This window comes from Bubalus kerabau, chromosome 8 (assembly GCF_029407905.1).
Source record: "Bubalus kerabau isolate K-KA32 ecotype Philippines breed swamp buffalo chromosome 8, PCC_UOA_SB_1v2, whole genome shotgun sequence".
Lineage (NCBI taxonomy): Eukaryota > Metazoa > Chordata > Mammalia > Artiodactyla > Bovidae > Bubalus > Bubalus kerabau.
Genome location: NC_073631.1, coordinates 23,547,205 through 23,574,416, shown reverse-complemented (window position 1 = coordinate 23,574,416; position 27,212 = coordinate 23,547,205). Strand labels below are relative to the sequence as shown.

General features: G+C 40.5%; 1 protein-coding gene across 2 annotated transcripts in view; it reads right to left on the bottom strand.

Moving 5' to 3' along the window:
- Window positions 1–835: 835 nt before the first annotated feature.
- SCIN (scinderin) overlaps window positions 836–27,212 on the bottom strand; it is an 85,353-nt gene continuing 58,976 nt past the window's right edge. For both annotated transcript variants that reach the window (XM_055589875.1, XM_055589876.1), the window contains 11 exons: window positions 26,528–26,660; window positions 26,040–26,128; window positions 24,706–24,921; window positions 22,440–22,561; window positions 17,126–17,216; window positions 14,266–14,436; window positions 7,386–7,563; window positions 6,969–7,090; window positions 4,317–4,394; window positions 1,859–1,919; window positions 836–1,216 (listed from right to left, as the gene is read on the bottom strand). In XM_055589875.1, coding sequence (XP_055445850.1) covers window positions 1,089–1,216; window positions 1,859–1,919; window positions 4,317–4,394; window positions 6,969–7,090; window positions 7,386–7,563; window positions 14,266–14,436; window positions 17,126–17,216; window positions 22,440–22,561; window positions 24,706–24,921; window positions 26,040–26,128; window positions 26,528–26,660 — 1,389 coding nt within the window. In that variant the 3' untranslated portion in view covers window positions 836–1,088. The remainder of the gene's footprint in view (window positions 1,217–1,858; window positions 1,920–4,316; window positions 4,395–6,968; window positions 7,091–7,385; window positions 7,564–14,265; window positions 14,437–17,125; window positions 17,217–22,439; window positions 22,562–24,705; window positions 24,922–26,039; window positions 26,129–26,527; window positions 26,661–27,212) is intronic.

The following is a 27,212-nucleotide window of genomic DNA, read 5'->3' as shown; positions in this document are numbered from 1 at the left end:
AGCTTACGAAATCAAAACCTAAGGACAACCAATCACAATCAACTAGGCTTCAAGCTGTAGCCAATCAGCAGTAATTTCCTTGCTTTCTTGCCACCTTTTCTCCATGAAAATCTCTCCCCAGTGCTCGGTTTGGCAGTGCTGGATCCAAGAAGGTTTTTGACCAAAAAAGAATTCTTAAAATGGTTAATATGCTTATATTTATCTTTTAACAGAGCCCGGGTTACATTTACACTATGATATTTAACTCTATAACAATGGAAAAGTTTGATTCTAACTACTTAATGAGTTTTTAAAAATTAAATTCATATTTATTTATATATAAAAGTATTTTAATCTTAAATTTGACAGTGTAATTAACTCACACATCACACTTGAATAAAATGTCACACAATGTCACCTTTTTAAGTATATGTATTTTAATGATAAAGACAGTATTAGTGAAGCCTTTTTTGTATGTATCTTTTGTGATGTTAAACAGGTACTGTCAAATATATGGATGTATATAAAAGTGGGTTAAGAATATAAATCATTTTGTCAAGAAAGAGCTGTGCTTTCAAAGGCTTCTTAAAAGGCCAAAAAGGTAAAGTTTCTCTTAGGAAATGATGCTTAGGAGTTAATACTATCACAGTTACATCTGCTAAAGAAGGAAAATAACAAACTTTTAAAACCATCTTAACAGAAATCTTACTGCAAACATGTGATTCTTTTCAACACAATACATAGAAAGAAGAATAACCTCAAAGGCAGGTATAACTTTCTTCCATGGTATATTAAAAGTAGGAGTTTGGCTAATGGCTCCTAAATTGTAAAAGTTGCTGACAAACTCCCCTAGATTGTGTATAGTTTTTCCCCTTTAAAAAGTCATATAAAAAGATATGTTAGCATCCAGCAGAGCTAATATTGGTCCATAAGAAAAGTTATAAAAATATTAACATAAGAAAATTCCAGTTTAAAAGAAATTTCAAGCCAATTCTAAGCACGGAAAAATAGCCATATGGCTGAGGTTAATTTTCTAAAGTTAAACAAGCTCCTCCTTCCCCCCGGGACAGCTGCCCCATTATATTTGTTTTTTTCCTACAAAAATCAGTTTACCACCTACTGGAATCCCAGCCCAGGAACCAGCCTGTGAAAGTAGGTGGCTCATGACCCTGTTTTATGATGACAATTGGCGTCCTCTTGTCTCTTCCAGAAGGGTCAGTCTCAAGGTATATTTTGGCTAAAAAAGAGTTTAAAAAACAAATAAATTTGGTTAGTTTCAACTAAAGGAAAATAACTAAAGAATGAAAAGCCTTCCAATAAAAGTAATAAATCAAATTTTCATTGGCCCAAAGTAGCCAATGCTACTCCATTTGGACAATTCCTTATTATTTTCTCACATCTGGAATGTGCATGTCTCATTATTGCCTGAAAAAAAATCCCAAACTTTATGGAATTATCCTTACAGCATAATTATTCTTTACTTTGCAATAATGCAAAAAAACCCACCACCACCACCAACAAACTACTGCCAGAAAGAACAGCATTCCTCAAAAGGAATTTATAAAAATCTAGATTATCAGAGTTATGGAGCTTTTACTATTCCCATAATTTTAAAAAATGAATTTAAAAGTCTAAGAATAAATTGATATAATTATATCCTAAATTAGATAACAAAACATAATTTTCTTATTCCTATTCTGAAATTCTTCAGTTTTAAAAAAATTCCACTACTCTTTAGTTCTGAAGATGAAAGCTAAGATTCTTCTGATTCTTCTTGGTTTTGATACACGGTTTTGGAGGACGTGGTGCAAAGAGAAATCAGGAACTTGGTAACAACTGTTCAGAATTATGTCCTAATTGCCCATGGGATCCAGCTTACCAGACTTCAGAGATTCCGATTTCTCAACTTCATTTGCATCTTTTCCAATCCAAATAAAAATCTGCAAAATGAAGCAATAATAATACTCATAATTTTGGGAGTCTAGATGCAGTGTGAGCCTTATGCAAAGTGCTTCTCATACCATCTCACTGAATCTTCACAACGGCCCCAAAGTCAGGGATGTGAAGATGCAGGTCCAGAGAAGTTCCGTCGCTTTCCTACTGTCTACACTTACTAAGAGATGCCTGAATTTGTATCCAGCCAGTTTGACTCCAGATCACATTCTGGTATTTTATGTTTATATAGTATTTTTCTAGTTTACAAAGTGAGCCTTCCTGAAAACAACATACTGGCTGGGTTTTATGCACACATGCTCCTGGGGTGTGTAAAGCAGGCATTATTCCCATATTATTATCCTGAGGGAGCCACATGTAGCTTGTTCATGGGCACCCCACACTCCCTTTAGGAACCCCTAACTTAAACCTAGTCTTCTCCTATGTTATGGCATCCTGTCACACTTTTTGGGAAAAGTGCTACGTGTGTGTGCGCTTAGTCGCTCAGTCATGTCCCACTCTTTGCCACCCCATGGACTGCAGCTTGCCAGACTCCTCTGTCCATGGGGATTCTCCAGGCAAGAATACTGGAGTGGGTTGCCATGCCCTCCTCCAGGGGATCTTTCCAACCCAGGGATCGAACCCAGGTCTCCCACGTTGCAGGCAGATTCTTTACAGTCTGAGCCACCAGGAAAGCCCAAATATTGTTTAGTATTTAAATACTGATTCTTTAAAACCTGATATAAATTCTGCATGTATCCTTCTTGTCAAATGTAGGTTGTGTACTTCAGTGATGAAAAATTCTCCTGAATTCCCTTATATTTAAATCACATTAAGATCACTTGTTGGCAGAGAAATTTTGGTCAAGTTAGTTTTGATTATATTCTAATTCGTACTGAAAGTGCTGGAATATTTGCCTACAGGCACAGAATAAACCATGACAGCACTGCTGAGTAAATACAAAGCATAGTTAAAAAAAAAATGAAGTGTAGTACCGGAAATATTCTAAAGCATCCTTGATCATGGAAGCAACAGAGTTGACTACAAATGGAAAAGATTAAATTCTTCTGAATAATGAGACTTTCTTATTTTGTAATTCTTAAATACACAAAGGTGTTTTATTGACATGAGGTTTTATATTTCATATCTAGAAATAAGTGATCCATTCACTTAGGGAGAATCTGTGACCAGATCCCATATTCAAATATGCTAATTCAAGACCAAGAAGCTAAAGTATAATATGACTGAATGATTGAGCAAGTAAGAACAGACCTAAAAGTAACAAATCTCTATGGTTGACTAAAGATTAGGCCTAATTCAGGAACGTGTTTTATATTTGTTCTACATAATGTAGCTCCTAACATATTTATTTTTCCCTGTCACTATTATTAATTTGCTGCTCTTTAGTCGATAATCATGTCTGACTCTTTTGCGAACCCATAGACTGTAGCCCTCCAGACTCCTCTGTCCATGTGATTTTCCAGGCAAGAATACTGGAGTGGGTTGCCATTTCTTTCTCTAGGGGATCTTCCCAACCCAGGGATTGAACCTGTGTCTCCTGCATTGTCGGGCAGATTCTTTACCAATGAACCACCAAAGAAGCCATTATTAGTTTACATAGAGGTTAAAAGAAAACGACTCTCAGGTATGACTTCCCTGGTGGCTCGGACAGTATAGGATCTACCTGCAATGTAGGAGACCTGGGTTTGATCCCTGGGTTGGGCAGATCCCCTGGAGGAGGGCATGACAACCCACTCCAGTATTCTTGCCTGGAGAATCCCATGGACAGAGGAGCCTGGTGGGCTACAATACACGGGGTTGCAAAGAGTCAGACACGACTGAGTGACTAACACACAACACATCGATGTGACATACAAAATCACCAGTAATTTGCTACAAATAAAGACATATATATTAACAGTAATGTATTTTAGTGTGTAGATTCAAAAGTATTGTTTGTTTCTTCTCCAGGGGAGAGGTCTCCGATGACTTCTTGTCAGATTTCAAGAGAAATTCTGAGTATTTCAGTCTCCCTGAGGCATTGCAACCCACTAATGCATTTATTACTTACATGTATGAATGAATAAGAATGAATGAATGTCTGAATAAATAAGGAACAAATGAATCTTACAAAATAAATGAAAAACAGGAGTTTTTTGTTGTTTGTTTGTTGTTTCCACCTAAAACTATACAGCCAAAGATGGATAGCCATGGAATCATTTCCAGCTGAAGAAAACTTGCCATATGCATTAGTTTTATTTTTTGCCAAACTGAGGAAAGTTTCTTATGAATATAGCCTAAATCTATGGGTCTATTTATTATTAAACTTCCCATTTCTCAAAGAAGGTTGTATCAGCTCCCAACTATAAGCACACTTTCTCGCCATGAACAAAATACAGTTTTACCTGTTCCCAAGCATCTAACAGCATGACATCATCTTCTGCTAAATCATCCTGGGTAAACTCTCCTGGAACCTCTTCAATCTGAAATGTATAAAAAAGTTTTGTAACCCAAAAGTCAAGCAGTGATTTTTCTAATATAAAGGATACAAATGCTTTGTATTATCTGGAGCATAGGTGAAAAAAAAAAATTTGTTAGTCATTTTTTCCCTTCCCTTTGGGCAATAAAAACTTAAATAATAAAACAATCTATTTAATCATGTATCACAAACTGAGGCTATCTTATTTAGGAAGGAGAGTATTTAACATAAATATTGCATATGGCTTTAGAGAGACCATGCACAAGAAATATAGCCATAGTTTCGTCTACTTCCAGTTCTTCGTGACAAGTTGCTTCACAGGTTTCTGTTGCCTCCCTGGTTCCTAAAGACATTTAAGTTTATGATGCAGGTATTACATCTTCTTTCATTTTGTAGGTAGGTCAAGATTATTAATAGATCTGGTCATTTTTAAAAATCAATCATTTTAAATAAAATATTATAACAATATTCCATAAGCAAAGTGTCATTATTTTTATTTTAAATGGGTTAAATTGTGTTCTCCAGAGCTAACACTAAAGGGTAATTGGCTAGTTTAACACACCCAATACCAGCAGGCATTCATTAAAGTTCAAATTTTTGAAAGAATTCTGGATGAAACTCCCCCTAGTCATTAGGAGGTGGTGACAGATTGGATTAGGGTTTGCAGTTCTTCACGTCTCCCCTCTGCCGCGTGACTCTGCAGGTAAAGCTGACTGTGGCCTTGGCTGTGTCACATTAGCCAGTGGGACTCAGCGGAGCCTCCTGTGCTCCTGGGCTCTGTCCATGGATAAAAGGCATGAACCTCACCTGCAGCCCCTTAAGCATGACAATACCTATTTGTTGCAATCTGATGGTATTCTCAGATTGTTACACAAAAAACAAACACTAGCCATGTACAGAGGGCAAGAAATGTGTTTATATATCTTTTTACAGAATATACCATGCCAGGCACCGTTCTAATTCTTTATATGCAACAACCAAGATAATATTCACAACAACTCTGTGAAGTCGGTACTAGGATTAGCCCCATTTTTCAGATGAGAACATTATAACACAGAGAGGACAAGTGACCAGCCTCAGGTCACACAGCCAGTAAGAAATATCACCAAGTAAGTGATATCGAACAGGCACACTGGTTCTAAAAGCTGTGCTTTTGACCAATAGACTCTGCTGTCTTGTATGAATCTGCACGTCTAAAGCCTGTTTTCTGATGATGGTAATAAGATCAAACACTTGTTAGCAACACTCCTTTTCCCTAAAATGTTAAGAATTAGAGTTCCAAATGTCAAACAAGAAAATGAATAGGTGTAAAGAAAAAAGTATATTTCTCTTAAATATGTGAATGACAAAAGCCAAAAACTAATAGATTTTTTTAAACTTAAGAAAAAGCCTAGGAATTATATTTGTGAGTATATATTTGCATATTCATTTTTGTAAAATATATCTTCATTGGAAACAAGCATGATATTTATAGAAATATTAGCAAATAATACTCTCAAGAAATTAGGCTCACACTGAAAAAGATGTTATTTGGATGTGATACCAAATAACAGACAAAAGAGTAAAACAGATTTTCCTGATGAAAAATTTATAAAATACAGGGATTTCCTGCAAAGTAGATGAATAACTGTGGTGCCTAACAACCTAATATTTATCACAATTCACCATTTAAATCTTTAATCTTTACGTCAAGTCACTTGTAAGCTGCAAGTGTGTTTCACATATGAGCAGTTTCTTCTTCAAAGCATTTTATTTCAAGCATGCAATGTACCTGGGAAAATATTAATGTTCATGTGTGTGTTCAAAAGTAAAGCATGTATTTACCAAGACAGGGTGACCAAATCTTTATATCAAATTTTATCAGCAAAGAATCTGTTCCTTAAATGAAAAGTTTATACAAAAGCCTAGTATGTCAAATGGAGAAAGCAGAATTTTTGTGATTAAACTGAGATGAGGGGCTCAGCCCAGGATATTTCAGAGATGCATAGAAAATACTTGTACACAGACACTTTGACTTCGAATTGCCTAGAATTCAAAGCTTGTGAATGTGACTTTGACATAAAATATTCCTGCTGATTTCAGCCCACTTGCAGGTGTGTGTAGAGCTTTCTGTGATTTTGCTCAATGATCATAATATTTCCATAATGTTTTCCATTCCATCAACACGGTGAGACGTTTTACTCCCCTGGGAAACTGAAGTGTACCATTTTACATAGTTTGATCACAGAAACCACTATTGCTGCACACCAAAAGTGTCAAATTATTAAATTAACAAATCCAACCATGTGCATATGCATACAGCAACAACCACGTGCTGACACAGGTGTGAAGTAGCTGATATTTTTAAGAGCCGCTTGATTTCTGTGGTACATTACAGTATTTCCATGCTCTCCCATCCATTATCATTGGCTCCTAAAATCAGCCCTGTGTGGAGCAAAGATTGTCATCTGTGGTTTGCAAGTAAACCAAAACTGGGAACTGGAGTAGGAATGCCACTGGAAATACTCAGATCAGTATCAGAATGCCTCCCTTTCCCCCTGCTGTTTGGTTCTACCCCGTGGTTTCTCAGGACGCTTACAATGAATCTTCCAGTTTTGTTGGAGCAGCCGTAAAGCCGAGGTGGATGGTCTTCAGCCTGGGATTCTAGCAGAGGAGAGGTCTGGTAGTCTTTTTTCCCTCCAAGGGAATTCCAAAACTCCTCTGTGGAAAACACACTGAGTTAACCTATGCATTTTCAGGAGCGTATGGTCGGTATTGCTTTACAGTAACAAATAATTGCATCTCACCTCAAGTTCACTGTTAAGTTACTTAAATATAGCAGGAGATGTTACACAAATAGAGCAGGTACCGTCACCCATTCTTGCAACTAGTTAATGGGTTTTTAATGCCCTATAACCACTTCAAAGTTCTTTTTTATAAAAAAGATAAATTACATGATGAGCAAGTACACCAAATGTAAGTTCTGGCTCGTGTCCTTGGCCCCACCTGTACACACCTGGTTCCTTGCCTTCCTGAATCGTTGCAGTTTTGCATTTGAGGACGCTTGCCATGTACTCTGCTCCTTTCTCCTCCTCCTGTGTGGAGCCTTTTCCTATCCAGATGTAGCCATTATTTTGTCGCAGTTTCAGGACAAAAACATCATTGGAATTCAATGAGTTTGCATCAACATCGACCTAGAGTATGAAGAAAAATAACATGATTTAAATTCATTGCTGATCCCTCAGTAAACATGCCCAAGAAGCTGTGCTGCTGCCAACCCACCTACAGACTTCTGTCCTGATCCAGGAATTAATTCAGGGGGCATTAGCACACCACTTGTTATTGTTGTTCAGTTGCTAACTTGTGTCCAGAACTTGACGACTCCATGGACTGCAGCACACCACCCTTCCCTATCATTCACTACCTCTGGGAGCTCGCTGAAACTCACGTCCATTGAGGTGGTGATGCCATCCAACCATCTCACCCCCTGTTGCCCCTTCCTCCTCCTGCCTTCAATCTTTCCCAGCATCAGGGTCTTTTCCAATGATTCGGCTCATCATATCAAGTGGACAAGTATTGGAGCTTCAGCTTCAGCATCAGTCCTTCCAATGAATATTCAGGACTGATTTCTTTTAGGATTGACTGGTTTGATCTCCTTGCTGTCCAAGGGACTCTCAAGAGTCTTCTCCAGCACCACAGTTCAAAAGCATCAATTCTTCAGCACTCAACCTTCTTTATAGTCCATCTCTCACATCCATATATGACTACTGGATAAACCATAGCTTTGACTAGATAGACCTCTGTTGGCAAAGTGATGTCTCTGGCTTTTAATACATTGTCTAGGTACAAAAAATTCTCAGAGCCAGGCTTCAACAGTACATAAACTGTGAACTTCCAGATGTTCAAGCTGGATTTAGAAAAGGCAGAGGAACCAGAGATCAAATTGCCAACATCTACTGGATCATTGAAAAAGCAAGAGAATTCCAGAAAACCATCTACTTCTGATTTATTGACTACACCAAAGCCTTTGACTGTGTGGATCACAATAAACTGGAAAATTCTGAAAGAAACAGGAATACCAGACCACCTGACCTGCCTCTTGAGAAATGTGTATGCAGGTCAGGAAGCAACAGTTAGAACTGGACATGGAACAACAGACTGGTTCCAAATAGGCAAAGGAGTACATCAAGGCTGTATACTGTCACCGTGCTTATTTAACTTACATGTAGAATACAGCATGAGAAAAACTGGGCTGGAGGAAGCACAAGCTGGAATCAAGATTGCAGGGGGAAATACAAATAACCTCAGATATGCAGATGACACCATCCTTATGGCAGAAAGTGAAGAAGAACTGAAGAGCCTCTTGATGAAAGTGAAAGAGGAGAGTGAAAAAGTTGGCTTAAAGCTCAACATTCAGAAAACTAAGATCATAGCATCCACTCCCATCACTTCATGGCAAATAGATGGGGAAACAATGGAAACAGTGTCAGACTTTATTTTTCTGGGCTCCAAAATCACTGCAGATGGTGACTGCAGCCATGAAATTAAAAGACGTTTGCTCCTTGGAAGAAAAGCTATGACCATCCTAAACAGCATATTCAAAAGCAGAAACATTACTTTGCCAACAGAGGTCCACTGAGTCAAAGCTATGGTTTTTCCAGTAGTCATGTATGGATGTGAGAGTTGGACTATAAAGAAAGCTGAGCACCGATGAATTGATGCTTTTGAACTGTGGTATTGGAGAAGACTCTTGAAAGTCCCTTGGATTGCAAGGAGATCCAACCAGTCCATCCTAAAGGAAATCAGTCCTGAATATTCATTGGAGAGACTGATGCTGAAGCTGAAACTCCAATACTTTGGCCACCTGATGCGAAGAACTGACTCATCTGAAAAGACCCTGATGCTGGGAAAGATTGAAGGTGGGAGGAGAAGGGGACGACAGAGGATGAGACGGTTGGATGGCGTCACCGACTCAATGGACGTGGGTCTGTGTAAACTCCGGGAGTTGGTGATGGACAGGGAAACATGGAGTGTTGCAGTCCATGGGTTGCAAAGAGTTGGACATGACTGAGTGACTGAAGTGAACTCACCTAGGCACCACTAGGTAACCGCTAGGGGGTTAGAAACATTAGAACAGGCGCATATATTGCTGGGTCACTGTAAGGCTCAGCTGCCTGCATAATCCTCTGAGAATAAAATGAGGCAAATTTAAGTGATACATAATAAGGATAATATTCAAAGAGACCACAAAAAGGATGATGGCCTATAACTGATACTTGGAAAGAGGATGTAATATTCCCAAATGACACTCATAAAGCAGTGTTCAGATTTTCTCTCCGCTACTAAAGAGGTTTGTCAAATAATCAAGGGGACATCTAAAAATCATAAAACAGGGATTGAGATTTAATGTAAGAAAAGACTGTAACAGAGATTGACTAAAAGCTTCTCCAGGCTCAGATAAATTATAGCTCAGATTATAAAATAATATTCAGAAGGCATTAAAAGCATAGCACTGCTGCTGCTGCTGCTAAGTCGCTTCAGTCGTGTCCGACTCTGTGCGACCCCATAGACGGCAGCCCACCAGGCTCCCCCGTCCCTGGGATTCTCCAGGCAAGAACACTGGAGTGGGTTGCCATTTCCTTCTCCAGTGCATCAAAATGAAAAGTGAAAGTGAAGTCGCTCAGTCGTGTCCGACTCTTTGCGATCCCATGGACTGCAGCCTACCAGGCTCCTCCGTCCATGGGATTTTTCAGGCAAGAGTACTGGAGTGGGGTGCCATTGCCTTCTCCATAGCACTGACAAACCCCCTTCCTTTTAACCAAGATGTTGTAGACACCGTCTACAAGATGTTGTGGACACCGTCTGGGATGAGCCACATGAGCGCAGTTCTGGTCCATGTGGCCCAGGGCCAGTGAGAGGCACCTGGCTGAGGCCAGACTGCAGCCTGAGGGTGAGCCTTAAGGTGGAGCCTCGGGGCAGCAACAAGGCATTGTGCAGAGCCTCAGGCTTGGGAGGGGGCCTGAGGCCCTAGCATGGGCTTGCGTCTGTAAGCTTGTCATCTTGTGTCTCTGCGCTGGTCTGAGGCCCTCTGGACACAGGAGTGTGTGACTGCGACAGTGTGTGTGTGACTTTCCGTAGGACTCCGTGTGACGTGTGACGTGTGACGTGTGCTAGCAGGGCGATGGAGGAGGAGGAGGAAACAAGACTGTGATGGGGCAGCCACGAGGGAGGAGGAATTCCAGAGCATGGTGTCCTGAGGCCAAGTGCAGAGAGCCCTTTGGGAAGCAGCACGTGATGCTGTTTGACCAACTGTGTGGGGTGGCCAGAGGAAAGCATCAGCGTGTAGAAAGCTGGTCTTGCCCAGGTCCATCAGGACCCTGTCCCCAGAGACAGCACTGGAGGAGCAAGCATGTACTGCTGGAAGGTTTGAAGATGTGCCCAGGTGTTGGTCACATTCAGGGGAAGGGTTGGCATCTTCTTTCAGTAAGACGTTGGCCCCATGGACCAAGCTCAAAGGAATCCATCAGATGTGATGATGAAAACTGGTAGGAATTGTGACTCCCAATTCCTAATCCAAATGTCTCCTTGTTTTGTGTGTGTGTGCGTTTTTAGTCACTCAGGCATGTCCAATTCTTTTTGACCCTGGTGGCCTGTAGGCCCACCAGACTCCTCTGCCCATGGAATTTTCCAGGTAAAAATACGGGAAAGGATTCCCACATTCTACTCCAGGGGATCTTCCTGACCCAGGGAATGAACCTGCCTCTCTTGCATCTCCTGCACAGGCAGTGAGCTCTTTACCAACTGCACCACCTGGGAAGCCAAATGTCTCCTTGTTGGTATAGAGGAAAGAGCATGGAAGATGGAGAGACAGGTGATAAGAGGCCCATGTCCAGACTGGTGTGAGGTCAGGGTGGCAGTTCCACAAAAGAACCTTAGAAAGCTTTAGCCTCCCAAGAGATGAAAACAGAAAGTCTTATCAATAGTGTTTTGACTGGAGCATTTCAGAGAGGCTAGGAATGCAAAGGTTAGTTTGAGAGGCTGCAAGAAAAGAAAGAATCTGCATCACAAGCAGCTCACGATGCTTCATAAAGAAGCATCCACTGGGAAGAGCTCAGAACTGTTACGATTCTCCTTGACTCTTGCCTCTGAAATCAGCTAAGAGGGCCTGGAGATGAAAATTTCACTTTCAATTTGACAGACTAAACAGTCAGTCACAATTGAACACGTGAGAATCCCTGCACAGAATGTCATGGATGAATCAATACAGAATGGCATTTAAATTATATGACTAAACGAGCTCACTCTGAGGAAGGCCAAGACAGCCCTGGAGAGCTCAAGGGCTTCGAGGACAAGCAGAGAAGGAGAATTCAGCAACTGGGTGCGAGTGAAAACAGCCTTCAGAAGGGTGACCCTCAAGGGTGGGAGAAATCCTGGTAAGTGTGGGGTTTCAGAAGCCTCGTTTAAAACAGTGTTTTGAGAAGACAGAAAGAGCAACTAAGTCAAATGCTAGAAAGAGGCTGAAAACAATGGCATCAGAGAAGAGAATTTGATGGCAAAAGGTAGGTCATTGGCAAACTAGATAAATCCCATGTGGATGGTGTGGCGGGAAGGGATGGCTGAATGGAGCGGCTTTTGATAGAGGAGGCTTAGCATAGCAGGGGCAGTGAGGGGGCGAAGATGACTCTTCTGAGGATTTGTACTCTTAAGGAGTGCAGAGAAAGGATGTGGTAGCCGGGAGGCTCAGAGTCAAGAGAGTTTTTAAAGAAAGGATGGAAGTGTTTTCAAGGCATGTTTGTGCTGCAGAGTAAGGAATCCAGGAGAAAAGAATAAATCAGTGATATGAAGAGAAAGAAGATGACTGCAGGCAAGAATGATGAACCAGAGTTAGGATGAGAGTGCTGGACAGAGAAATCCAGGGACGTCTTTGGAAAACCCCAGGACAGGGGAGCCAGGACAGAAGTCAGTGGTGGGGAATGGGGGCAGATGGAATTTGGCCTGAGAGACAGGAGTCATTTTATTTAAGTAATAAATACGTATTCAGTTATTTACCAGTATATTAGTTTATACAAACATTATTATTAATATCAATATTAATGTGTACCTTAGTGTTTATATGTAAATTACTATTATAAAATGCTTATTAATTGTTAGCTATCAATAAATTAACAACTTAAATTGATTTCGTAAAATAGGCAAGAAGGAGAATTCGATATACAGACGCAGACAAGCTGGTGATATTGGTGGGGAGTAGATAAGGTAATCAGGCTTCCCACGTGGCTCCAGTGGTAAAGATCACCTGCCAATGCAGGAAACATAAGAGATGTGGGTTCGATCCCTGGGTCAGAGGGCATGGCAACCCACTCCAGTATCCTTGCCTGGAGAATCCCATGGACAGAGGAGCCTGGCGAGCTACAATCCATAGAGTCACAAGAGTCGGACACGACTGAAGCAACTTAGCATGCACGCGTGCAGATAAAGTGAATCTTCTGGGATTATTTTTATATTCTCTGTGAACTCAGAATCCATTATCAGTAGAGAAGTGGGATGTTGGAGACGTGGGGGATGTGATGGGTGGAGAGGGTTCGTGGATTCAGTCGTGAGACTGGAGAATTGCTGGAAGAAATGGGGCCTAAAGGACAGGAGTCCTTGTCACACAGTAGATGCTTGAGGTGCTAAAGTTATTGCCAAGGACAAGGTCTAGTACAGGACCACAAGTGTGAGATGAAGTGGGGTCAAGATAAGACTGCTAGATGAGAGGAGCCAGCGATGGAGACAGTGAGACAAGAAAGCCATCAAAGAAAAAGAGGGCAGGACTCTCGGCTCAGCAGACATAGAAAAGAGATGGAGGAGGGAGACGGATAAGAAGGAGCGAAGTCAATGGGGCAAAAGTGAGCAAGGTGGGGCGCCTGCCATCCCATCCCTGGTCAGCCAGCATCGGAGAAAAACACAACTTCCACTCGAGAGGGCTGTATGGGCCTCTGTGACCTCAGAACACAGAGCAAGAAAGGGGGCGGCTTACAGGAGAGGTTCCAGGGGGAGGGAGGCTGTGACCCACCTGCTTTTAAGGGCTCATCTGAACAGCTTGGCAGAGCAGTCCAGGTTTGTGGGCATACAGAGAGCGCAGGGCAATTAGGAGACTTGGGAGACCTGGGTTTCAATGATGACTGAGGTGATGGGGTGAGGAACTGTGAAGAATCCTCCTTGAAGTCAAAGTACCCAGCCATTCAAAACCCTGGGCCCACTGGCCTTGCCCCATACCTGGCGGGCTTGGGGCCAGACACTGCAATCTGGGGCTTGACTTCTTTCACAGCTGCCACTCAGAGGCAGCTCGTTCGGCCAGCTGAATTATGACTCTGGTCCAGTATGGCAAAGCTTGCTTTCCATGTTCCTTTACATTTGTGCAAATAAGTGCCTTCTCTTTCAACTTCCCCAGTGTGGTCACCAGACCATCACCCGCGATCCATCTTCCCCCAGGCCTTTCAAGACAGAGCTTAAGCTGTCTCAGGGCTTCAACAACTTGATTTCTTACATTTTCTTTTTTGTATATAATTAAATTTAGTTTTAATGGAAGGATAACTGCTTTACAGTATTGTGTTGGTTTCTGCCAAACATCAACATGAATCAGTCAACGGTATACCTGTGTCCCCTCTCCATTATTCTTAAATCCATTTGTTTCGTTACAATGTGGTTGAAAAATATGAGAGGCCCGTTATCTGATTAACGTTTTTACTTTTTACTTGATTCTCCTGCTTTTAGTTTTTTTAATGGTGAAATATGTTATAGCAATGAAAGAAGTTTACTTGCCACTTTTTTTTTAATGACTGATATTGGCTGATGGCCCAGGGCCACTGGGAAATCCATGAGCAGGGCAGGTTTTATTGACCGCGTGACATTACCTCCATAATTCTGGTGATCGAAGCCAGGTTTCTTCGGACTTGAAAGAGGCGTGTAGGGGGGGCCGGTGCCTGACCTTCTTTCTTTGATGTTCCGTTCTTGTAAATAATGAGCGGTTTGTCTTTGAACAAACTCAGCAGGTGAGCAGGTTCTTTGCCTTGGGAGACTCGAATCTGGGGGCAGAGGGGATAAAGAAATGTAATAAAGAGGGCAATGAAAGAAGGCTGTATTTCCAAAGACATCCTTATTTTTCTTTTCGAAAACAAAATTAAAAGTAAATAAAAAGTCAAGTGCAGGAGGAACGATGATTAACAGAAAATATAGGTTCATAAAAATCAAGCACAGCTTCCTTGCTGACTTAGGAACCATTCGTTATTCCAGATAGAGCACACTGGGGCCGGGGGAGGTGGGTACAACATCACATTACGCTGCTTTGTGCTTCCACACTGCACCACTTACACCTTAGCACAAAGATGTAAAAAAAAAAAAAAAAGTAATTTTTATAAAAGATGACAAAGATCAGCACTTTGTTGTTTTTCCCTTTGGAGATGTAGATGAACACATGAGTGAAAGTGCTAGTCGCTCAGTCATGTCTGACTCTTTGTGGCCCCATGGACTATAGCCTGCCGGGCTCCTCTATCCATGGGCTTCTTCAGCAAGAATACTGGAGTGGGTTGCCATTCCCTTCTCCAAGGGATCTTCCCAACCCAGGGATCGAACCCAGGTCTCCTGCTTTGCAGGCATATTCTTAACCATCTAAGCCACCATCGTTACCTAAGAGTGAACAAAGATTTCAATCCAAACATCAAAAGCTGGCAAAATAAACAGAATAGATTTTTACTTTTTAACTTACCTATGGAAATGGTAATAGTAGATTTACTTAACATAATCATTTGTCAGGATAAGGAAATTGAAGAAAATAAATGGTAAATGACTTAATTTCATCTATTAGTTGAACAGATCCTAGATTAGACATGAATTTCCTATTTTTTGCATAAACTATTGATGCATTTATTTACATGAACAGTTCAAATTTTGTGTCAGTCTCCTATTTTTTTTCAATTACCTTGCCTTTTGCAAAAATTAAACCATCTCCCCTACCCTGCCCTGGTCTGTTTTTTTTCTAGAAACCAAGTGAATGAGAATGCTGAAGTATACACCATCGATGGAAGGCATAGGGTGTGGCGAAAGTAACTCCACAGATAACCTTCCGTTAGCAGCTGCTGCTGCTGCTGCTGCTAAGTCGCCTCAGTCGTGTCCGACTCTGTGCGACCCCACAGACGGCAGCCCACCAGGCTCCCCCGTCCCTGGGATTCTCCAGGCAAGAACACTGGAGTGGGTTGCCATTTCCTTCTCCAATGAATGAAAGTGAAAGTTAGCAGACATTTACTTAAATAAGCAAGCAGCCAATTATGAAACTGTGTTGGGGCAAGGTTAGCTAAGAGTACCTAAAACTGTTGTTGCCTTAGCATTTCCCAAAACATTGAGAAAACCTCAACTGCCAAATTGAGAGAAAGAGGGCTACGGATTAATACCCATTCTCCACTGTGAATGAAAATAAGAAAGAGAAAGGGGAATTCCCTGGCAGTTCATGCTTAGGACTGTACTTCCACTGCAGGGAGTTCAGGTTTGATTCCTTATCAGGCAACTATGATCCTGCAAGCGACGCAGCAAGGCCAGAGAGAGAGAAAGGTAAATTGAAAAATTTTCAGTACTGTTTCTGAGTATGAAGGAATGTTTAAAATAGCAATTTATTGTAAACCCCTGCCATCTAGTGGTAAAACGAGGCATTATGCTTTCATTGTTAATTCAGGATTCAAATGCCTGACAATAAATTCATTCATTGGGTGTATTAAATAGTAGTAGTTAACTCTGAAATGTAGAATTTATAACGCACAGTGCATATCTTCAAAGTTCTGTGTGATTTTGTAAGAATAAAGGTTAATTAAATGACATCGATGATGTCAGTTCTTAGACATATTTCATTCAGGAAATGAATGTAGTAAACAGTTCATGGGGAAGTTCACAGGAGTTAAGCGTATTTAAAGAATTCAATAATCTTGTTAACTTGTTAACTGACAATTAACAATGTTAGTTTTATTTTAAAAAGTCAATATGCATCTTTAAATTTAAGTCTAACTTGCTTTATTTAGGAACTAAAAACCAAGATGGAAAGAAAGCCAGCTTAAAGACCAGATTGGATCTCCATATATTACATATTATGCACTAAAGTATCGGACTTACTTTTCTAATTATTACCTTTGAATCAGGTAATAATTTAGATAGAGATTTGATTTATAAAGATCTGAAAATGTATAAAAATTTGAAAACTGGAAAGTGATCAGTTGGAAGTGATAACTCAGGTAGAACGCGGACACGACTGAGTGACGGACACGACTGAGCGACTTCACTTTCATTTTTCACTTTCATGCATTGGAGAAGGAAATGGCAATCCACTCCAGTGTTCTTGCCTGGAGAATCCCAGGGACGGGGAGCCTGGTGGGCTGCCGTCTATGGGGTCGCACAGACTCGGACACAACTGAAGCGACTTAGCAGCAGCAGCAGCAGCAGCAGCAGCAACAAGCGGTTGCCATTGATCTCATATGATTCTAAAGGAAAGATTCTTTGGGGCTGTAAATCTGTTAATAGCTTATTTTTGTTTCTATTTTTAAATTTGTTCCCTCTTTTCCAGAATCTGAGAAAACAAGTATGGCATGAGAGTAGGAATATTTAAATTCTGAAATGAAAAAAAAGGAAATATTTACAAAGTGTCAAATCTGCATCCTGACATAGGAGAAGGGTTTTAACGAGACATTGGGCTTGCAAAACTTGTATGAGTTTAGGGGGTAAAAACATCCCAACCTGCACAGCCTGTCCCCCGAGGGATCTATCCAACTGAACAGTCAGGAATGCGGAGGTTGTCAGCTCATCCCGCGTGGCATTTGCTCCTTGCCTGGAGGAACCAAAGTAAAATTAGCTTGTATTTAAGTTTAAGATCTCTAAGGCAGGCATTTCAAACAGAAAGAAACTTAAGTTATTATGAAAGATCAAGAAGAAACCTTGCTGTTTTGACATAAAAAAGCCATAGAAGCTATTGTTTTTTAAAGTACTAACACTGAGCCATGATCTATCCTATGTATTGTTTAGAATAACATATCATAGATGTTTTTAATCTCCATTTCAAGGGCCCATTTTTAGTTCCATAATAACTTAGCTAAGTAGTCAATTCTGTCTGATTTCAAGTTGGAGCTGCCTATTTTGGGAAACAATCTCAACAGTGAAAATAATCCATTTGAGTAGTATATGAGCCAGATCTATTGGGCTGGATATTAGAGACACTTTATTTTTCCATGACTATTTGGTGAGCATAGTAACAAATGTGTGGACCCACAAATATCAAGAAAATAGTGATCAGAAGCAGGCAACGGAGGGGCTTTCCAGGTGGCTCAGTGGGTAAAGAATCTGCCTGAAATGCAGGAGACGCAGGAGATGTGGGTTCAACCTGTGGGTCAGGCAGATCCCCTGGAGGAGGGCGTGGCAACCCACTCCAGTATTCTTGCCTGGAGAATCCCGTGGACAGAGGAGCCTGGCGGGCATTCTGCAGTGTCACAGAGTTGGACACGATTGAGTTAACTGAGCATGTGCGCGCGCGCACGCGCACACACACACACACACACACACACACACAGGTAATGGAGAGGCCCCCATTTTGTAATTCTGGTCCTTCTTTAAAGGCATTTCCCATGGACAGAGGAACCTGGAGGGCTGCAGTCTATAGTATCACAAAGAGTTGGACATGATTGAATTGACGGAGCGCGCACACACAAACACATACAGGCAATGGAGAGGCCCCCATTTTGTCATTCTTTAAAGGAATTATGAATAAAACGGTAAGAGAAGCTAAAGTATCAGTGACCAGATAGGAGTCAATTCATTGGCAACTTCTCTTTCTAGGATAACTTGTGGCTCTAACTCCAAACGCTGGCTTACCCTACACAACAGCCTCTGGGAGATCTGCTTGTTTGATGACTGTGGGAGGGAAAAGGCAGTGAAAGCACTGTTTGTAGCCAATCCTCCCATCTCTATGTGACTACAGGTTAGCAGGAAGAATACCAATCCTGGAAATGGATTTTGACAATTAATTATATTCTTGCTTCTGAAGTTTTGAGAGTGACCTACCTATTCCATACCCAGAACCAGATTAACAGTAGGCTCCCAACCTGGACAACACACACACATACATACACACCACACATGCACATATGCACACACATACCCCCACAACACTGAGTGCAGGAAACCTCATTTATCTCAGAATATTTCATTGAACCAACAGAGTCAAATGGTTGATATGAAAATGTTGTACAGTGGGGTGAAAAAAAAGGACATGCTTATGTCAGACATATGTTTAGAAAAATAGAAAATGCTTTCCATAATAAGGGCACACATGAAGATATAGTCTTTTAATGCAAATAACTGAAATTTTCCATGAGCCTGTCAGGCTAGCAGACACTTCTGGGAGCCGCTGGAAGCACCAGGTGGGGAGTAACGCAGAGCTGAGGAAACAGCAAGGTCTGTTATCACCTGTCCTTGATTCGCTAGCTCGGCACTTTCTTGGATATTTCTTCATTTTCTTTTTGCCTTCTGACACTCTTAATATTTCACTGTTTATCTCAAACCCTTCTTCTTCTTCCTGTCAAAGTGACCACGTTTCCACCCACACAGATTCAAACTAATTTGCTTTATGGATCTGTGACCCAGGCAGTCAAGGACTGCAATGCAATCAAGACCATAAGAAAATTGCTTTGTCTCTTAACTTTGAAATCCTGTGCTTAGAGGGAGAAAAGAAGCTATCTACTTTGATATGATTTCTTCTTTACAAATCTGTGGTACTCGTTACTCATTAAAAATAAAATGCTGCATGAAAATGGAATTTATTGCTTCAAGAGACTCATCATCACCACTGATCAAAGTTTGTTTAATTTCAATTACTTGACATTTCAGAGAAAAGATCACTGCTGAAATTAGTTTTCTTTTGTCATTTTAGAGTCTCAGTAGTTTCAGAAATAAAAAGACAAATTTATGTATTCAGCAGTGATTTCATTCAAGTTTGTCACCTTTAACTCTGCCTCTTGGATTTAACCTATTCATATCCCATGAATGAAATGACCACATAAACTGGAAAGTTGTTTAATTTGAAGCTAGTCCTCAGGAGGCATTTCCTAAATGCCCCTTCACTATGTTCAGGGAAGTTTTTGAAGTTCTGCAAACTATACATCAACAAACTTACAAATTTAACATCTGTGCTATTAAACGACCCCATGGACTGTAGCCCGCCAGGCTCCTCTGTCCATGTGATTTCCCAGGCAAGAATACTGGAGTGGGTTGCCATGCCCTCCTCCAAGGGATCTTCCCGACCCAGGGATCAAACCCAGGTCTCTGGCATTACAGGCCGACTCTTTACTGTCTGAGTCACTAGGGAAGCCCAACTAATCACTTGGCTCCTTCTCATTCACTGGTTTTATCTTTTGCTTCCTAACTTTGCTCATGCCATACACCATTACTACTAGATTAGAGCACGCTTTTTCTTGCATTGCTAGGAACACCTTCAATACTATTTGCTTGCTTTCCTCACTCTCATTTCTGCTCCCACTTAGATGTCACCTTTAGGAGTCCTTCACCAATAACCTAGCAGTGAGCTTGAGTGTCTGTTCCTAATTCTACACAGATCATTCAGCTTGGTTTTATCTTAAGCCTTCATACTTTATTGAAATGGCTGATAACCATCTTTCTCTCTTTTAAGTATAAATTCTTGGGGAACGTTTTTTATTGTATCTTTAGTATCTAGCTCAGTGCTTGGCACATAGAAAGTGCTCAATGGACACTTTCAAGTGATTTAAAGAATAGCTTTTACATTCAAAATTTATAACCTGATTTAATCCATTTAATTTATATCCACATAGTCATTTATGTGGATTGCAAATGGCTAATTCCTCAAAACATTCTCTTGAATCACTTATTTAATCTTTCCTGTTTGATTTAAGTGCCACAATTATTAACTATATTTTTTACACACCGAAAAGAATTTAGAGGAAGACCAAGAAACAGAATGTAAAAGAAAAGCTTACTCAGGATGTAAGTAATGTAAATTCATTACATACTTACAATGAATTTATCCTTACAGATGCCATGCTTTGCACAGATACTTTTCTGAATTAAAATTTTAGAAAAGGAAATTGCAAAATAAGGATATAGCTTTTACCAGGGGATAGCTGCAGGCAGGCCTTAAAGATAGCTGCAGATCAAGGTGTGAAATGTTGCTTCACCCGTTACAAGAGTTGTGACTTTGTGTTAAATTATTTACTCTATCTGATTCCCCCCTCCTTTTAGATCTTTTGAAAATTATCTGATTGTGAGGAAGAGAAATAATACATGGAAACATCTAGCATTTTGCTGGCACAAACATGCTGCTCAAAAAAAACCGGTTGCTATGAAGATGGCATCTTAAACACAGAGCTAAATAGCTAAATACATTCATCTTTGACAGGATATGATGCAACTGTGGGGTCAGAAATGTCTCTGAACGCAGAGGTTCTCATTAATGCCATGGTGTACATTAGAAACTCCAGAGTCCCGCCAACTGGGGGTCTGATTTATTTGGTATAAAGAGGGCACTGTGTATTCAGCTTTGGGAAGAATTATCTGGGTTAGTATGTGCAGCTAGTGGTTGGAGCCCTTGCCTAAGGCAGTGCCTGTCAATCATTAAGGTGATTCTGAATCATCCTGAGAACTTGTTAAAACACAGGTTCCGCTTTAGTAGGTCAAAGGTGGGGCCTGATATTCTCTATTTCTAACCAGCTCCCCAGGGACGCTGACACTCCTGGTTTCCAGACCATCCTTGGGGTACCAAGAACACATGGGGTGGGGACAATCATCTCATCTCCTGATCTTGGTTAAGGTCAAGGCACTGGCCAGTATAAGGGGGAAGTGGTCACACTGTGAGGATGGATGACTCTGTCATCCGGTGGGACACTCACCATAGAGAAAAGTCACCCTATCAGCAGACACCCGAGTCCTCGTCCACTCAGTATCCTCACTGAAGACAGCTACCACCATGTAGGCAAAGGCAGGATCCTGTTTCATCCTCTCAACTTCAACCTACACCACTCAGCTTTAATATCTTTTTTGAAAATTCTTTTCTTTTTCTCAGTCTTCTCAGAAATATTCCACTTTATGTGATTTCACTTCACAAATAGTTTGAGAATCCAGCATTGCATGATTTGTTGCAGAATCCTGCCCCTTGGACTAGTCCAGCATGCTGTGTGCACTTCACTTACTTGGTTGGACATTTCCATTGGCACTGACTCTAAGTTAACTTGAAGGTGAAAGTGTTAGTTACTCAGTCATGTCCTGATGCTTTGCGACCCTATGGACCATAGCCCACCAGGCTCCTCTGTCCATGGGATTCTCCAGGCAAGAATACTGGAGTGGGTTGCATTTTCTTCTTCAGGGGACCTTCCTGACCTGAAGATCAAACCCAGGTCTCCTGCATTGCAGGCTGATTCTATACAGTCTGAGCCACCAGGGAAGTAAACTTAACCTTCAATTAACTCAAATCATTATGCAAAAGAAATGGATAAGAAACGGAAGCAATAGCATTTTTTATTTAACACTGCTATGAATTTCATGAGGACAAAGAATAAGGATGCATCAATTTGAGATCTCCAGAGTCTGAAATAGAACCATAAATTATATACATGCCTTAGAGAATCTGACTGATTGGAATGTTGCAACTCCAATCTGGATGAGCCTCTGTGAATTTTAACAAGAAGAAGACATGGTACCTGATGCTGGCCAGTTGGAGTGTTTGTTAGCTTTCAAAGGAGAGGAGTTATCCAACTAGATATCCACTAAAGGAACACCACCCTTCAGCTACCAAAACCTTTCTCCTAAATTGGTAAGGATGACTTTTATCTAAACTGCTCATGGACAGCAGCTACCAAAACATAGCCAAAATCATACAAGAAGAAAATACTACATTCATGTTATACAAAGCTCACGAGGCTAAATTATAGGATAATTTTATCCCATATTGCATGGAATATAATGAAACTTAACTTTGGAGCAAAATGTAGCCTCTACAGAACTTGAGATTTTATGAAAGAGGGAAGCTCACCAGGTGTAGATAATCTGTCCTCTGGGATACGTGTAAAGTATAATGTAGCAGTCCCCACCATAGAATTCACCATACGCGTTTCGGTCAATTTCGACCCTACCGTTGTTTTCTACACGCCAAATCTAAAAGGAATGAATAGGTGTATCAAAATCAAAATCTTTATCTAGTACTACTTCTCTAAGGTTTAAAAAAAAACATTTTGGTTTAGAGCTGTCATTAAAAACCTTTTCCTTTTCTAACTAGTTACAAATCAAGCAACAGGAAGAAATTCTTGTCCGTTTGGTTATTGACTTCTTAAGTGTTTAGAGTTCTTTTATACTCTTTTCTTTTATACCCTTCATAGTACTTATCTCAGTTCTGAGCCTGTTGATTAATAAAATACCTATTGTTTGATTGATTAGTGAAAATAACATGACACTCCAGTTACATGACAAACCGAAATATTTAGCTCAGAAATACATCTCTTAACTTATATAAATTTTTCATCAGTTGGGAGGCAATTTTTTAAAACTTCTCCTTCCCTGTGCTTTAAGGCATGAGACTGTTTTTTTTCTTCCCCAGGTAAGAGTGGCAGATTGTGACTAAACAATAAAAATGCCAAATTGCATGACTTCTATTTTCAAAATGTGCCATAAGACTAAGATAGAAGCAGGCAGGACTAGTTATTTTCTATTTCCTCCGCCTCATCACAAACTAAAGATATTTTTAATTAAAGGTTAAAAGTTGGAGAGATGAGAGTTGTAAATGAAATGGGCAAGTAACACGTGAGTGAGAGACTGCAGACACTGCACGCACACACATCCTCCTGCCGGTCCTGGGAGGCTCAGGATAGATCCTCTGTTTTGAAATTGAAGATGAGCAAGTGGAATGGAGCAGTGCAGTGCTTTCAGAGAGCAGCCTTCCTGCACTGTCCCAGAGAAACAATGGCAGCATGGCTTGGCTAAACACCAAATCCTAGAGAAAACCCTGGACATCATCTTCCCAGGGTGGCATGGGAGGACTTCTCAGAACACTATGCTCTGATGTGGAGACTGCAGCCAGGACACATTTGGAGCTGGGGATCCATGTCCACCACGGGGCTCTCTGGTTGCGCTGAGCTCCAGAAAAGGATGTCTGAGCAGGACACAGACTCAAGCCCCAAAGCTGATAACCCTATGACAGCGACCACAGGAGACACTTCTCCCTGTGTAGTTCCCATAACCCCTGCCCAGCTTAGAGTCACACTTCAAGCCTTTGAAAAGAGGAAAAACACCTTCTTAAATCTCTTACATTAAATTCTCAGACTTTGGTCTGAGCAGTGTGTGATAAGCTCTGGGAATGAAGAGATAAATTATTCAATTCCTTCCCTCAAGGAACGACAAGAGGTCTGGGAGGAGAAATCTCTAAGTAAATGAACAACGCTGTGGTACTTCTATGATGAATCCATGAAGAACATGACTTCTGGCTTGAGAACAGAGAAAGGTCATTTCCATGCAGAAAGAAGTCTCTTCAGAAGAGATGAAGCTTGTGACTTAACTGAGTTACAAAGGAGTGGGAATGTCACCCAGATGGCAATGGGGAGGAGCCCTCGAGGCTGTGAAGGCTGAGGTGTGGAGAGCAAGGCTCAGTCATGGAAGGCCTGGGAGGCCCAGCTAAGGACGGATGTTCTCAGGAAGACTGTGGAGAGCCACCAACATACTCTAGAACAGAGGATCTTATACAGTTCCCCTTATGTTAGATGACTCAATGGCAGGCCAAACATGAAGAGATTTTAGTTAGGGAGAATTCTTAGGAGGGTTTCAACAATTTGTGTCAAAAAATAGCAATAATCAACAAATTCATTTTGAATGTTCTAAAAACATCTGTGATGTTGGCACATAACACATAATTTGCCTTTGTGAATGCCCCTAAGGTGCAAGGGAAGGACAAACTTAGGGCTTGGAGCTTTCGGAGCAATGTACACACGCTGGACAAGTCTAGTTCCGAGAGCAGAAGCAGGCTTGGACCAGGAAATGAGATGGAGACAGCTGGGTTCCTTGGAGGCCTCTAAGGTGATTAGGTGGCCTTACACAAATTACCTAGTTTCTTAGAATCTCAGCAAACACACTATACACTAAGACTGAAGGTCAGACAACGCTGTCTTCCAACTTTCAACCCCCTGGTCTTGGATCATCTTTATTAATCATTAAAATGCACATTTTACAATTTGTAGCTTCCTGAAGTTCTATTTCCACATAAACTGACATAAATGGGCTTGACAGACAAATAAACAGAAATATGTAAGTACCTCCACTTTGCCAGAACCATCATCCACCACGTGATGCTGGGCTGCCATTTGTGGGGAACTGTGCAATTTTGAGGCATCAAATGGAATTTGTTTTACGTGAGCCACTTTTTCTGTGACATATACTTTCCCGAAGCCATCGCTCTGATCTCTATCTCTCCAGTCTTTAAAGAACTGTTTGAAGATTGGTGTTTCACCTCCTTCTGGAAGAACTTGAATCTGAAATGTAAAAAATTATTATTATTATGATTAGCTCAGTGGGTAGAGCATCAGACTTTTAATCCAAGGGTCCAGGGTTCATGTCCCTGTTCAGGTGCTCTGGTTTGGGCTTCCCTGGTGCCTCAGTAGTAAAGAATCCTCCTGCCAATGCAGGAGACATGGGTTTGATCTCTGGGTCAGGAAGATCCCCCGGAAAAGAGAATGGCAACCCACTCTAGTATCCTTGCCAGGGAAATTCCATGGACAGAAGAGCCTGGCAGGATATAGTCCATGGGATCGCAAATAGTCGAACACGACTAGTGACTAAACAACAATAATTATAAACAGAAAAATAAGAGACCAAGGAAAAACAATAATCTAGTTATGGAGAAAAAACTAAGGAAATGCAAAGAGGAGCCTTTTTTTTTTTTTTTTTTTTTAAAGATGACAAATGTAAACTTAGAAGCTGGAATCCTTATATGAATACAAAAGGAAAAGTATCAAATATGAAGCTAAAACAATTCAACCCTGCTTTTTTTCTTATAGCTGAAGTAAGTGCCAATGAATTTGGATGTTTGAGAGAAGAATCAAGTCATTTCATATGTTTCCATTACAGTCAAATAAGTTTGACTGTTTTTCTATATTAGGTTCATAGAATTTCTGTGACCTGAAAGAAATTATCTCCTTGTGCTGCTTTTGCCAGGACATAAAAATGAAGAGAAAAGATGAAGATAGGAGACTCAGAAAAGAGCAACTAGTCAGTGTCTAAATTAATCTCCATGAAGGCAAGTATTTTCTGGGCCTTAGTCCATGCTTATACAACTTGCTCTAGGGAATATTTGATATATGCTCTCAGTTAATTCAACTGTGCTTGACCATCTTGACTTAAAGGCTGTGCAGGAAGTGAATGGGCTTTTATTCTAATCACAGAGTCCCACTGAAAGCCTAATCTCCAATTTCTGTAAAATTCCATCCTCCACACAGAGTTCTAGAGCACAGGACGCAACATTGCATGCACATAGGTAAGAATGACTTCTGTGTATGTTTTTTGGAACCAAATTCGCTCAGGAGTTTTGTGGTGATGTCATGAGCTCCCATATCTAAAAAATTTTTCCTAGCTAGTTCATTTCCATACGTACTTGGGTATTCGTAGAATAATTCATTTGCTGTAGGAATTCCTCAGCTGTCTTCATGGCAGCCTTTCTCTCCTGGGGATTAGCATCTTTACCTAACATGCAACATAAATGAAAGAGAATTTAGAGAGGCAAGATATTACATGATTAAGAGATACTTGTGCACCAAAAATCAAATATAATTATAATTTAATTTAACTACAATACTGAAAAATGGCAAAAACTTCCTAGTATACTAAATATATTTAACAATATTATAATATAGACTATATAAAAAATTCTATTTCTAGTGCCCAAAGACTTTCTTTTACCCCATCATCCCTAGTAAATAAGGCTAATAGTAAGAAAATATGGTTTTGATGTCTGCATTGTCTAGATGATGCAGAAAGGTAAGCTTTTTTTTTTTTAAGTCAGAAAAGATGTTTTATTTCTCTTTCTGAAGAAATACATATAAATCTGAAGTATGTCAACAATGCCAATGGCATTTGTTTTACCTTTCCATACGAAAATCTGTTTTGCAGCACCGTGGTCCAAAATGAAGCATTCTTCAGACAGAAGCATCGCCATGGAGAAGGGGTTTTCTTCTGCCACCAGACTCACTTTCATGGAGCCACTGGCATCTGAAACCTGACATGAAAACCGTGAGCTTGCTTGAGGACGACCAGTGAGCTCTAAACTGTGATCATGGTGATGGCTGCACAGCTCTGTACATGTAATAAAAACCACTCAATTGCACACTTTAAATGGATAAACTATATATGTAAGTTATATCTCAACAAAGCTATTTCAAAGAAAACAAAGACAAAAAAAAAACCAAAAAAACCCTCATGAACCCAGTTACACCTTGGAAAAGACTTTCTTAAAGCCCTTTAGGATAAAAGTACTACTAATAAAAAGCTAAGTTTCAACAGAAAATAATAGTGATAATAATCATGGATAAAGTTTGTTTCAGTTTTCACATATACCAGGTGCTACACAATGAACTTTACATGATTATTTCTTAGTCTGTATAAAAATCTTTGAAATAGATACCCTTGTACTCATTACACACACACAAAGCTAAAGCTTAAACGTTCATTCATTCAATATTCACTGAGTACTACCATATCCCAGACACTGTGGTAGGGAAGGCCCTGATACATTATAGCTTATGCGTACAGACTTTTTTCAATATGGAGC